The sequence below is a fragment of the Microtus pennsylvanicus genome, chromosome 3 (assembly GCF_037038515.1).
Source record: "Microtus pennsylvanicus isolate mMicPen1 chromosome 3, mMicPen1.hap1, whole genome shotgun sequence".
Lineage (NCBI taxonomy): Eukaryota > Metazoa > Chordata > Mammalia > Rodentia > Cricetidae > Microtus > Microtus pennsylvanicus.
In genome coordinates, this window is record NC_134581.1 from 143,318,305 (window position 1) to 143,332,737 (window position 14,433).

The 14,433-nt window shown below is 45.7% G+C and overlaps 1 protein-coding gene across 2 annotated transcripts; it reads right to left on the reverse strand.

Annotated features, from left to right (window-relative positions):
- On the reverse strand, positions 1 to 14,273 carry Nudt2 (nudix hydrolase 2). Of its 2 annotated transcripts, XM_075968086.1 has the most exons (4): positions 14,189 to 14,273; positions 11,175 to 11,245; positions 3,463 to 3,596; positions 1 to 638 (listed from the first exon to the last, which is right to left on the reverse strand). In XM_075968086.1, exons 3-4 carry the CDS (start codon positions 3,587 to 3,589, stop codon positions 322 to 324), a joined length of 444 nt encoding a protein of 147 aa, XP_075824201.1. In that variant the 5' UTR covers positions 3,590 to 3,596; positions 11,175 to 11,245; positions 14,189 to 14,273; the 3' UTR covers positions 1 to 321. The 2 variants fall into 2 exon arrangements, with proteins under 2 accessions (XP_075824201.1, XP_075824203.1); XM_075968088.1 differs by lacking the exon at positions 11,175 to 11,245 and having other exon boundaries at positions 14,189 to 14,270.
- Positions 14,274 to 14,433: the final 160 nt, after the last annotated feature.

A 14,433-nucleotide genomic window follows, 5' to 3' on the forward strand; every position in this document is an offset into this window, starting at 1 on the left:
TAAACTGTTTGAAGTTTATTTATAAATTACAAGGATACACTTACTAGGGCTGGCATTTAAAATTTTTTACCCTTCTTTGCTTTTTAACTTAGCTAAAATTCTTGCTTGCTCTTATTTTGAAAGTAATTATTGTCTATGCTAGGGACTGAACCCGAGGCTTCCTTGCCCTCACCCAAGATTGCCAAATTAATTTTACTTCCACCAACCTATTTGCTCTTGGCCATAGCAAGGCAAAGACCAGTGCATCCTTCCCTGGATAGGAGGGTGGGTTCATCTCAGGAGACCCTCAAGGAAGCAATGGAAGCATTTGTTCTGGTCAGCTCAGGCCGGTGTGGAGCAGAGGAACTGGTGTCCTTCTTGGAGTGTTGCCTTCATCTCATTGAACTGAGCCAACTGGCAGGCCTCTTCCAGTCCCAGCCAGCGGTAGGCTTGATGCTCCTGGGAGAGGCAGATCTCTACATTGTAGTCTTTCACCTCTGCCAGCCAGTAAATCACTGTTTTCGGCTTCTTCCAGGCCACATAGTTGAGCTCCCTTCTGAATCCCTCAATGATGGTCAGCTGGCTTGCTTCTATGCCTGTTTCCTCCCGAGTCTCTCGCAAGGCTGTTTCCAAGTCAGTCTCTCCAAGGTCCACATGGCCTGGGTAGGAGGAAATAAAGAAGAATCTGACTTTCAGGACAGGTGGTAGAAAGCCAGGGACCTTCCTGGGAGTGCCTGGGCTAAAGGCAGGCTGCGGGTCACGGTACCCTAATATCCCTAGGGAGGCTGTAAGGCAGACCGTGTCAGTTCTCAGGTCTGAGAAATCCCTCCTTCCTACTCCATCTTTGTAGAGAGTGACAAAAATGTGCTTGGCAGGTCAGATTCAGATATTGCTTCGTTATTGCTGTGCCACGTGTCACACTTGGGGCTGTGTGCACAGGAGGAAGGCGCTCTACCACTAAGCTACAGCCCCATCCCAGAACACGGACTGCCTTCTGGTGTCCGCGAGATGGCTTTCCTCAGATCTCTGCTTTCCCATTCCTTTGAGTTTTCTCCCTATTTTACTCACAGGGACCCCTTTTCTTGGAGACCTTAAAGTAATTTTGTAAGGAGAGGCAGTCTCTTGCAGAGTGGGGGCCAGCTGAAAGCCCCAGTGAGGACTCAACACTCTACAGTAAACAGGCGCAAGCCCCGTACTGCTGCCCAGCAGCTGTTTCCAAGTAGCCATCAAGGCGTTCTCAAATTGTTTTCATCCTCCTAACTGAGCAAGGCCAGATTTCAGACTCACAGGGAAAGTCGTGATGGGAACTTAAGACTACGGACAAGCCAAGAGCCAGTTCTAAGAAAATTTGTTGGCAAGACCCAAATCAAAGCCGACAGCTGCCAAGAAACTGTTGCAGCAACACTTGAAGCTCTGCAGACTGTGGTGGCCCCCAGCTTTACCCCTAGGCCTTTCCCACAAATTCTTAGTGTCCCAGAAGGGCCCAGAAGCAATGAAAAGGTTCTGTTAACCTGTATCTCCTCCTGGCTCTGGCAAGTTGCTGAGGGGCCCTCCTAGTTCAGTCAGGAGCTCATGAGGAGCAGGAACTGACAGCTGTTCCCTCGTTGGCCTGAAGGTGGAGCTATACACTAGGAGTTCTACCTCTCAGGGGTCTGGGCAGCAGCCTAGAGGCTGCTGAAAGGAAAATAGGAACTTGGCACTTCTGGAATCCATTCTAGCCACCCGCTTCCGGAGAAAGTTTTTGTGCACACCACTTCCTACGGTGTGCACACACCGCACTGATAATGTATTGAGGAAGAAAAGTAGGAGGGGCCAGAAGACACTGATTCAGGGTGCACACCCCCACACAGCTATCTGCAAATCTTAGGATACCCGCCCAGGAACTCTTCAGTCTGCTGCCCACCAATGCTAGCAGGGTAACTTCATCCCAGGTCAGAGACAAAGATGATTAGGAGAGGTCCTTTGACATCTCCAAGTGAGAGGACCCGCAATGTGACTCCGGTGATCAGAAGATAAGTGTGAACACTCCTAGCTACAGTAATTTGTGGCACCTCTCTCTTACCCTGTTCTTCCCTGTGCAACTCAAATGTGCAAAAACTTCTTTTCTGTTGCCATGTCTTGTTTTCTTTCAATCTCAGCTGTCTGTCTATGCCTCCCCATCCTACCCTTCTGTTTTTATCTGTCGGGGCTGTTGACTCTGGGGCCTCATCCCAGAAAGTGCCAGAGCCAATCTGTTATTGCTCACTGGGACCATCCCAATGGCCTCAATCAAAGATGGCTTCATCCCCATCTGAAGCAGAGTTGGATTAAATAAAGACATTTTAATGTAAGTGTAGCATGAGAATTTTTTTTTTCCTTTTTTGGCGTTTCAAGACAGGATTTCTCTGTGTAGTCCTAGCTGTCTTGGAACTAACTTGTTCTATAGATCAGGCTGGCCTTGAATTCAGAGACCCGGCTGCCTCTGCCTCTGCTGGGATTAAAGGTGTTAGCCACCATTGCCCGGCAACATCAGAATTAACAGAAAAAGAGGCAGTCAGAAAAAGTAAGACACACCCAATAGCATGAGTGGGCTTCTAAGAAGAGTTATGAAAATACATACTCAGATGGCACGGGCTCAGGGGGCACTCCGTTCACCTCTTCTCACATAGTCTGCCTTCTCTTTTAGGAACATCCAAGGGGATCTTTTGTACCCTTAAAATAGCATCCAGAATGCTAGTGAATGAAAACCTACTTACATATACATCTTGGCCATGTCAAAGGTTCCAGGCCACTGGACTTTCTTTACCTTTTTGCCTTTTGAAGACCTAACTAGCTCTGTCCCGGGTGCTCAGTGAGGAGCCCAGGCAAAGGTGGCTGCTGAGACTACAAGCCCAAGGTCTCTATGATCTTCACGGCCTCTTGGTCTGAGAAGGACCCTTCCATTCCTGCCAGAATATGCCAGTGGCCTATGACCAGGAAAGCCAGCTGCTCTGCGCCTCTAACAGCCCCGAACTCATACTCCCTGGACGTGTGGTCCACAAAAGAAAACCCTAGTGACAGGAACACTAAACAAAGACGCAAAGGATCTTATCAAGTTAAATCAGAAAAAGGGCAGGAAGAAAACATGGGATTTTTTAAGTCAAGCTCTACTTTGGTAGATGAAAAACTCAGAAAGGTAGGCACACAGCCGTCATTTTACTCAGTTTCGACAGTCCCAAGTCCTGGCCCAGTGGCTCTTCTCCTGTCTAGCCATGCATGGGCTGGAGCACAGGTGAATGACAGAAATACACCAGGTGCTTTGTCTCCTGGGTCAGCTGCAGAATCCTATTTCTAGGTCTGGGCTGGCCTAGAGACCTCATACATAGAAAAGATTAAGTGCTCTTGCCTCTCCCACCTCCTCCTGCTGTACCCTTACTGGGAAACAAGCCTTGTAGGGAGTCTGTCAGGGTGGATTCCTGAGCAGAGCTCGGCATTTCCCCAAAAAGCTAACCCCTGTGCCCGTACCTTTGGGAGGAGTCCAGTGGTGAATGCCATTTGATGCCTGCAGCAGCAGGAACTCAATTGTGCTGTTGTCCACCTTGGGAATAAGGTGTCTTCGGAAGATGATCAAGCCACATGCTCTCAGGGCCATGCTCTCTCTATGAAGTTAAAAAAGAAGTGAAACACTGGGAAGCTGTACACAACAGGAAAATCCACACATGGGGCATAGCTGGAGAATAGGAAGGACTGGCTAACAGTGATCTCAACCCACAAAAGGACAGACAGCATGCCAAGAAATGGAGGTTAGTTTCTTAGTTTTGCTATTGTTGAGAAAATGCCTCTAGAAGATTAGTCTGTAGGCAAGTGGAATATTTTCTTGATTAATGGTTGATGTAGGAAGACCCAGCACACCGAAGGTGGGGTCATCCTTAGGTAGGGGGTATAAGAAAGCAGGCTGGCCAGACAGTGGTGATATGAGTCTTTCAGTCCTAGCACTGGAAAGACCAAGGCAGGCAGATCTCTGAGTTCAAGGCCAGCCTGGTAAAAAAAGTGAGTTCTAGGACAGCCAGGGCTACACACAGAAACCCTGTCTCAAAAAACTAAAACTAAAACAAAAAACTGAAAATATGTGTATATACATACATACATACATACATACATATAAATAAAACAGGCTGAACAGCCAGGCATGGTAGTGTATACCTTTAATCCCAGCACTCAGGAGGGAGGAGAAAGAGGCAGGTGGAATTCTGTGAGTTCGAGGCCCAGCCTGGTCTACAGAGTCAGTTCCAGCAGTTTCAGGACAGTCAAGGGTACACAGAAAAAACCCTGTCTCAAAATCAATCAATCGATTGATAGATCAATCAATCAATCAATCAGCCTGAGCAAGCCAAGTAAGCAGTGTTCCTCCATGTTCTCTGTTTTAGTTTCTGCCTTGAGTTCCCTGCATGACAAACTATAAACTCTAAGCTGAAATAAGCCCTTTCCTCCCCAAGTTGCTTTTGGTTATGGTGTTTGTCACAGCAATAAGAACATAACTAATACAGAGGGGCATCCAGGGTTAGGAACGAAGCTTTGTCTGTAACTACTACAGGACCCTGATAACCACCCGCATCAAGGGGCTTCTACCCTGAGGTTCAGGTCTCCCTGTGAAACTTAAGACTCGTTTGTATGCATTATGAGACTACAGGGACTCAGCAACTAACTCACTGAAACAGAAAAGACACTAGGAACGTGTTACAGTTAAGCTCACAATCCCATTTCCCTCAGCCTATATCCCGAGTCCTTAAAGCAGAGACTCCAGTGGGGTCACTTAGGTAGTCTGATACACCATGACACTTTTGTTCATTTCTCAGTCTCACATTCATGTCTATTAAGTCAAATATGCATTTGGTCCAAATGAAAAGTAAAAACCACCAATGGTTAAAAAAAGAAAGAGGGAAGGAAGGAAGGAAGGAAGGAAGGAAGGAATCTCTCCTTCACTATCACGATTGTTCACAGCATGAATCTGGGGCCTAGACTTGGAGGATAACAGTTCTACCTAAAGAGGCTGCTATGAGGGCTGCGTAATCACCATTTAGTTTTCTTCCTTCTTTTTCTCATTAATGCAGCTCTGGCTGGCCTCAAATTCACAGAGCTCCACCTGCCTCTGTCTCCAGACTTCTTAACTGTGATACAATTCTATAGTGATTTAGAAAGTGCCTCGCACATACTAAAACCTCAGTAGATTTCTGTGGAATAATATCTGGAAGGGGGCCACTGAGATGGCTCAAGGGGTAACCAAGGGTGAAATGCTTGCTGCAGAAGCCTGACAACCCATGTAAAGAGTTCACACCAGAAAAGTTGTTCTCTGACCTTTACACATGTGCTATGCAGTGCAGGGGAACATGCATGTGCACATACACACGCACACATAGAGCTAAGAAATCACAAAGGAAAAATGTGATAGGCAACAATGTGACCTCCTCTGAGGGATTCTCATAGGCTTACTGAAAGAAGGGGTGTCTGAGGAGAGAAACAAGAGACAAAAGACAAGTCCATGAAGGGAGGAGGGGAGAATGTGGTTCAAGGTGGAGGGTAGCACCCTGGGCAGTAAGGTACTGAAGTAGGATGGCAGAACCAAAAGAAAGCTACGTGCTATTTCCTTGCTGGTGTGATGGCGCACACCTGCAATCCCAGCACGACAGAGGCAGAAGCAGGAGGATCACTGAAGATTTGCAGACGGCCTGGACTACATAGCAAAACCTTGTCTCAAACTAAAGAATAAACAAAGAGAGGAACTCTTGGCTGTCAAAGGCATAAGAGTCAGGCCCACACCCCTCTTCTGAGTAATTCTCAGGATTGCTATCAAGTGCTATTTTAGGGATTTCTCACAAATAAACCAAACACCTTTTCCTCTCCTCTCCTTTTTGCTTCTTTTTTACTTATTTATTTAGGTTTTTTTTTTTTTGTGGTTGGAATCAAAAAGAAGCTTCATGCATGTTAGGCTTATCACCAAGCTACAGACACCCAAACCATTCTAAAATGGTGGGTGGGAAGGTCTTAAGAACTAGAAATGAACTCAGTGTTTTGTTGTTGCTTTTGTTCACTTTGTGTGTGTGTGTTGTTTGGGGGTTTTTTGGGGGAGGGGGGGGACGACAAGGTTTCCCTGTGTAGCCTTGGCTGTCCTGTAATTTGCTTTGTGGACCAGGATGGCCTCAAACTCAGAGATCCTCTTGCCTCTGCCTACCAAGTGTTGGAATTAAAGGTGTGCACCACCTGGTATATCACTTTTTAAAAGCATTGGTGTGGGAATGGTTAGTGACATTTCAGTATATACATCTATGTCTGTGGCACACACGCGCGCGTGCACACACACACACCATTAAAAATGGGATAGAACCAAATGTTTTGGCTGTAAGAAAATATTTTTGGATATATTAATTGAAAAAATTATGGTACAGAATATGTATAATGAGATCTTTTTTGAGTTAAAAAATTCATATGTAAAGTAGTAGTACATAGGCTTTTATGAAACACCATGTTCTATTTTCCTGGACTCCTTCTTTATGCTGAGAACACTTCCCATTCTGGAAGCCACAAAGAACACCTTGTCACTGCAGAACTACTGAACAAGTATTTTAATCACTGGCTTAGAGTTTATGTAGAAACTATGATCCTATATCCTTCCTACAATTAGAAAGTAATAAATGTAGGGTACCTTCCTCTTGCCTCTTGAAGAGCTCCATATAATGAATGCCAGAGCCCTAGGAAACCTCAGAAATCTAAAACTAGGCCGGGCGGTGGTGGCGCATACCTTTAATCCCAGCACTCGGGAGGCAGAGGCAGGCGGATCTCTGTGAGTTCGAGGCCAGCCTGGTCTAAAGAATGAGTTTCAGGACAGGCTCCAAAGCTACAGAGAAACCCTGTCTCAAAAAAAGAAAAATAAAATAAAAATAAAGACAAAAAGAAAAAAAACAGAGCATGAAAATAGAAAGATACCTTCATGAAGGACAGGAATGACAGGTCTTGGGTGGCCATGTAGACCCATAAAAAAGAGGAAAGGCTAGTATTTTCCTTTGGAGAGGAATGGGAGTAGGGAGAAAGTCTTAGCATAGTAGAAAAGGTGCATTCTAGCAGTGTGTAAAGAAGCGGCACTGAAGAAACAGTCTGGCCTATAATCTGATCAGACAGCTAAGGAAAGATGCTGATTCTATGTATGCTTGACTCACAGGGAAGACAATCTTCTAAAAAGGGAGAACTCCCCATTGCCCTTTCAATTGGCTTAAACCAGCTGTGTGTACTAGAAGCCTATTCTCAACTCATATAGACAACTCTTCCTGCTTAACCCTTTGAAAACTATTGCTTATTTATAGTTATTGTTGTGGGGGCTATAGGTATGACATGGCACATGTGTGAAATTCTCTCCTGTTTTTATCTGTTCCAGTGATTGAACTCATTGTCCAGCTTAACAGCAAGCATTTTACATCTTAAGCCACATTGCTGGCCCCATTTCTTTGCTTTATTTTGGTTTCTTTCTGTGTAACAGCCCTAGCTGTCCTGGAACTAGCTCTGTAGACCAGGCTGACCTCAAACTCACAGAGATCTACCTGCCTCTGCCTCCTGAGTGCTAGGTTTAAAGGTGTGCACCGACATGCCCATCTAATAATTTTATTTTCTATGCATTGATGTTTTGCCTGCATGTATGTCTGTGTGAGGGTGTCAGGTCCCCTGGTACTAGAGTTACAGACAGTTGTGAGCTGCCATGTGGGTGCTGGGAATGAATCTAGGTCCTCTGGAAGAATAGGCAGTGCTTTTTATGGCTGAGCCATCTCTCCAGCCCTAATTTAACTTTTTGTTTGTTTGTTTGAGACAGGGTTTTGCTGTAGTTTTGGAGCCTATCCTGGAACTCGCTCTGTAGACCAGGCTGGCCTCGAATGCAGAGATCCACCTGCCTCTGCCTCCCAAGTGCTGGGATTAAAGGTGTGCACCACCACTGCCCAGCTCTACTTTTAACTTTTGAAATAGCTCAAGTGTTACCTTTTTAGTGAGGTCTTCAGGCTTGTAATAACTCTATAAATCTCTACTTATTAGATGCCATCAGAGAAGACTCTGACTCACAGACACTTGGGATCTGGACACGAGGCAAGTACTCTAACCACTATCCTATCTTCCTAGCCCTTGGTTTTTCACGATGGGATACTGCTATATAGTTCATGCTTGGTCTTGAGCTTATTATGTAGTTCAAGCTAGCCTCAATTTTGAGATCCTCCTACCTCAGCACAAACTATGTCCAGCTCAGGTTTATATTTTGTGTATTTTGAGAGCTAGTAGAGAAATCATGCAAGCCAGTCACCTCCACATCTGCTGCTGGGCCTAAAGCCTAGTAGTACTAGCAATCTGGGGGCGGGGCTAGACGTGAAGTAGAGGACAGCAAGGAAACTACAACATGTGAGAGCACATGGAGACAGTGAGCACATCTGGAAGTCATGAAGATAAACGACAACCCTAGACTTCCTTTCATTGTTTCTAGGCTTGGTGACACAGATGGCAGTGGGTAAAACCAGAGCCCTCCAGAGATGGAGGCCATCTTAGAGCGGAAGAGGAGGATTCAGTATGAGCTGAGATTTCTTCAGGCCTAGATGCTGTCTTTCATCAGCAAGGCGAGTCAGCAGACTGGTACAAAGATGTGTGCACTACAGCCATGCCAGCTCTGTGCTGCACAACATCCTGGCTGTTTCACTCCAGCTTTCCAGATCGCATGCAGACATTTGCTGTGGGCAGTACTGAGCTAGAACCATTAAGAAGGGGATTCTGGGGCTGGAGATTTGGCTCAGTGCTTAAGAAAGCACTTACTTGTTCTTGGAAAGGATCCAGGTTCAATTCCCAACATCCACATGGAGGCTCTCCCCTCCTTGGGCGCTAGGCATGCATGTGGTTCACAGACATATATGCATATAAAACACTCATGCACACACACACACACACACACACACACACACACACACAATCCTTAAAAAAGAGATTTCTGGGAAATGTAGTTCCAGTATAGCTAGAGTCACCCAGTACAAAGCCACTTTAAGTATGCATCCCTTGTAAGGTAAGTCTCTGTTGGTACCTCTGGCGAGAAAGAACCAGACTCAGTCTGTTTCCTTGGGACCCAGCTCAGAAGCTCAACAGATGTTCATTGACTCAACAGAACTCTTTCCCCACCTCCCACTGAAACAAATGTTTAAGTATGTTCTGGGGCCCTGGGAAACAGCTCAGTGTTTTCTTGAAGAGTGCCATTTGCATAAAAGTCAATGGAGCTATTGTTGGTTTTCTGGTTTTTTGGAGAAGAAGGAGCTGGAACTATCTAGGGGCTTGATAGTATTCAGCTCTCATACATTCTCCAAGTGTATTCAAACCTCAGGGGGTTAAAGAACACAGCATCCAATATGCAAATATGCCTGCAGCCAGGATTGCAGAGGTGAGAACTCCAGGCTGACAGCAGGCAATTCACACTTCAGAAAAGTGGCAGAGTGCCTGAGGTGGTTAGAAGAAAAGAAAAGAAAAAAAAACCCTCAATGTCATCACAAGGTTCCAGAAGCTAAGGAAAAATGCTCTTGACTTTCTCCACACACAGAATTTCCTCAGTCTAGGATATTCGGGGGGGGGGAGGGGGTTACAGACAAACGGCCATGCTGCCATGGTCCAACAATTCATCAAATTAATCAAGAATGCTACTGCAGTTACCTGCAAAAGCTCTCACAAACACATATTTTTATTTGCTTGCTTATTTATTTTGTGGGGCCAGAGCGTGAACTCAGACTTCACACATGTGAGGTAAGCACTCTCCAACTGAGCCATACCTTCAGTCTTTACATAACAGATTCCCTAGACCCTCCTCACATCCCTTAAACCAGTGTTTCAAGCCACTCTGCTGTCCGGCATCAAGACTGTGTCACCTACACTGCAGCTTTTAACTACTAAAGTTGCTACAGGGCAACCCTGTAAGGCCAGGCATGGTGGCACATGCCTGTAATCCTAGCATTCAGGAGACTGAACTTGTGTTACAGATCTTGTCTCAAACAAACAAGTTCAAAGGAGGATTCTTTCCTTTTCTTTTCTTTTCTTTTTTCTTTGTTTTGTTTCTCTGAGTAACACTGGCTGTCCTGGAACTCACTTTATAGACCAGGCTGGCCTCGAACTTGGAGATCCATCCTCTGCCCACTAAGCATTGGGATTAGAGGTGGGTACCACCACCGCCCAGAAAAGGACGATCATTTAAGACCTATGTTTAGTTTATAAGGAAACAGATTTTTAAGACAGGGTCTCACTGTATAGCTCAGATGGAGAAATGTAGACCAAGCTGGTCTTGTATTCAGAGACCTCTCTGCCTTCCGAATGAAGACGAAGGCCTGCACTAATGTGCCTTTCTAAAGCTGAGATCTTAAGAAAGAGTAAGCCAGACTTAGTGACACACACCTTGCACGGGTAGCCTCAATACTTGGAAGGCAGAGAGGCAGCAGTATTAGGATATCAAGGCCAGCTTTCACTACATATAAACTTGAGGTCTTCTGGACCACATAAATCCTGTCTCAAAAAGTAAAATAAACATAAAGATTAAAATACTTGCCTAGTGGCATAAATGGCTGGTAATATGATTTGAATCCAGAGAAATCTAACTCCAAAGCTTGTAATTTTTTTTTAACAGTTCTGCTTATCATGAAATAGAGTTAAAGGTACACATGGCTCTGAGAACATGCACAAGTGATTAATAAAATCACCACCAGTTTTAAAACTCCTTTGTCTTTAATCTGGACTCATCTGGAGACTGTTTAGGATGTCTGGCTGAAACTTTTCCACAAAACAGGTTTTAAGCAGGGAAGATGGAGGTAACCAAAGCCAAGTTAGGTAGGGAAAGTGTCTCCTGAAGCTCCTAAAAGTCCAATTTGACAAGGGTGTCCTTGACTTCACTGCTGTTTTCTAAGAAATAGGAACCTAAAACCACAGGTTTTTGCCTAAATCTGGTGTCTAGAAAATTTGCACATGCTCCTGAAGAGGAAGAGCAACTCTGCTTGCTCCCAAGCAGCTCCATGGGACTCCCTGCCCATGGCCTCCTCTACTACTTCCTTCTTTGTTCTTGGAGGAAGAATGAAGCATCTGTCCAGATAAAGATTTCTTGTAATAAAAATAAAAGGAAGAAAAGAAAAAAAAGAAAAAATCCTAGTTATATGAAAATATTAGAAACAAAGAAAATGGTCCCCCAACTCTACCTTTCTCTGGGCCTCTGCTTCCTCTCTGGGAGATCAAGCTGCTGAATCACTTTGCAAACTTGGCTATTTGGCTGAGGGAGAAAACAGGAGAGTTTTACCTGCAATGACACACCGGCTTCTAGGATCAGGGCAAAGTCAAACAAGGTTGGAACAAAAATGTTTCTTAGGGAAATTTTGTTATGTGGCCTTTTGGTGCCACCTGCTGTTCAGCTATGGGAAGGAACCCTAAGTGATTCTGATACTGGCGCCTACAGAGGGATTTCCCATCTGTTGCCTGCTGAATGTGTACAGCTGGACAGAAGGGTGAATGTGAAACTGAACACTACAAATCTCTCACGTTCCAGAGGTTCACAGTCCAGTGAAAGCAAACGGCATTCAGACAGATGTTACAAAGTGTTTCATACATCATAAGGATGTATGTAAGACAGAAAGACAGGCTGGCCAGGCAGTGATGGTGCACGCCTTTACTCCCAACACTCATGAGGAGAGGCAGAGGAAGGCAGACCTCTGAGTTAAAGGCCAGCCTCGTCTACAGAGTTCCAGGACAGCCAGGGCTACACAGAGAAACCCTGTCTGGGTATGGGAGGGGAAAAAAGACAGTGAAAAAGATCTTTAGGTCAAAGGAGTACCTCGTAAGGATGTGCATGTGTGCATGCGTTTTTCACCTGGGTGTTAGGGTCAAACTTAGGCCCTCACACCCATACAGGATACTTTCTGTCCAGACTGAGCCCAGTCTGGGGCACCATCATAAAGACCTCACACATAGAATGGCGTTCCATTGGTAAGCAGCTTGGCTTACATTGGTTTTTAATATTTTATGTATTTCTTCATTTATTTTAGACAGGATCTCACTATATGACCTCTGCTGACCCAGAACTCTCTATGCAAACCAGGCTAGCTTCATACCCAGTGATCCATCTGTTTCTGCCTCTGGAGTGATGGTATTAAAGACATGCCACCAAGTCTGGCTTAATTTATATCCTGTAGACAATAAGGACTGCTGGTTTTAGGTAAAGTGTATTTTTGTCAGCTTGACATTTTACAAAAGCATTTTGGCAGTAAGCAAGATGGAGAACAAACTGGAAGAAAAAACTGCAGGCAAAGAGACCTGTTGTTATTAGCTTATTTCAGCAGCTTGCAAATGGCAGGAAACTAGATTAAGAGAGAGCCTATGAGAAAGAAGGGAGGCGTATGCAGTATCTCAAGTAACTAACATTGACAAGGTTGATATCTCATTGTCTGTCTGAGAGATTGCATGAGTTCAAGGGAACCAGAAGAGGTGTTTGGCTTGAGTAACTGGATGGATTTCCTTTTGAAACGAGTTGAATTTGAAGTGCTACAGACTGTCCGTAAGGTAAGTGGAGACCAGGTCTAAGATCAGTAATATTTTATTCTATTCTTCGTTTCCTAAACTGGATACTTTTTATGAGAAAAAGAATTGCTTTCATCATAGGTACTTTGACAATCCATGTCTTAACTAGTTTTATGTCAACTTCAAACAAACTAGACTCACTGGAGAGGAGAGAGCCTCCATTGAGAAAACGCTTCCGGAAGATGTAGGCAAGCTGTAGGGCATTTTCTAGTCACTGACGGGGAAGTGCCCAGCCCACCATGAGTGGGGTCATCCCCTGCACTGGTGGTCCTGGATTCTCTAAGAAAGCAGGCTGCCCAGGCCACAAGGAGCAAGCCAGTAAGCAGCACTCCTTCACAACCTCCGCATCAGCTCCTCCCTCCAGAGTCCAGTCCTGTTTGCATTCCTGTCCTGACTTCCTTCAATGATCAACAGTGATGTGGAAGAGTAAGCCAAGTAACCCCTTTTTTTTCCAGTCAGGCAGTGATGGGACACACCTTTAATCCCAGCACTCGGGAGGCAGAGGCAGGTGGATCTCCGTGAGTTTGAGGCCAGCCTGGTAACAGAGGGAGGAAGGACTGCACCATTCCTTCTCCAGCCCCCGTGAACTGACGATTTTTGAGCTAAAATGAGCACTGGATTAAAGAACACACGGCGCTGCATACATGCTGGCTAGTGTATTTGTTCTTAATAACGGCGGTGCCTTTTTAACCGAGAAGCTAACCTGCCAGGCACTGTGCCGCTTTACCTTAATTTCCTCACTCGGTCTTCCTCGCCAACTGGGGAGGCATTGATACCGTTTTTTTCAGAAAAGGAAAAAACTATGGTCCAGAAACACTTTTGGTAGTTACTCAAACGCAGGCATGCCAAACTTCTAACATCGTTAATATTAATACCCACTGGATAGTAAATATTTTGCGTTTGACAACTTGATTGTTCTCAATTTAAGCTGTTTCGCTTTTTTTTCTTAAGATGGGAGTCTTGTGACTTTATTATAACTGTCTCAGCCTTTATAGAATGAACAGTTGTAACAAAAAATAAAAAATCTTTGGGGGGGGGGAGCTGGAGAGACAGTTTAATGGTTAAAAGTACCTGCTACTCTTCCAAAGGACTGGGGTTCGGTTCTCAAGAACCTACACTAGGTGGCTCACAACTGCCCTTAACTCCGGCTTCTGGGATCTGACGCCTTCTGGCCTCCGAGGGACCTGATGCACTTGGTGCACACAAATTCAGGCAGGCAGGAAGGCGCGCGCGCATGCACACACACGCATATTATTTATATTATTATAAAACATATATATATATAATCTCTTGGAATGCAGGCAGGGTTTAATCGACAACAACAAGGCAATACTGAGGCCGAAGGAAAAGGTATGACTGGCTCTCAAAATCCCAAACTCGGGCCTTCCTGTATTTGGGATTCTTCCGAGCCACACCATCGCCAACTCAGAAGAGGGCGACGCCGGACCACAGAACCACTGAGCCTTTTCTTCTCCGAGGCAGAGCGGTAAACGGAGGCCCTGCGAGTGGATGGGGCCTGTCCTCCACACACCTCACTGCCAGCTCTGGTGGCGCCGCGCGGGTCGGTAGCACAGCACACCACCCGCGCCCCTGCCCCACGCCCCCACCTCCAGCCCCCGCCCTCCAGCACCGCGGCACTCACCCGCAGCTCCGAGACAGGAGGCGGGTCCTTAAGCGGAGCAGTAGCTCGCTAGCCAATCAGAAGAGCCCGGCTGGCCTTCAGCCGAGCAACAGAATTGGGCACTGGACGCTCCGACCCGCCTCCGAGGAGCGGTTCTCTGATGGGACTGTCGCGAGATCTTCCTCCAGCGGACCCATTGGTGGAAAGACGGTTACGCCCCTTGTCTCTTCGGATCCCTGATTGGCTCTTTAGAGGAGAAGGCGGTT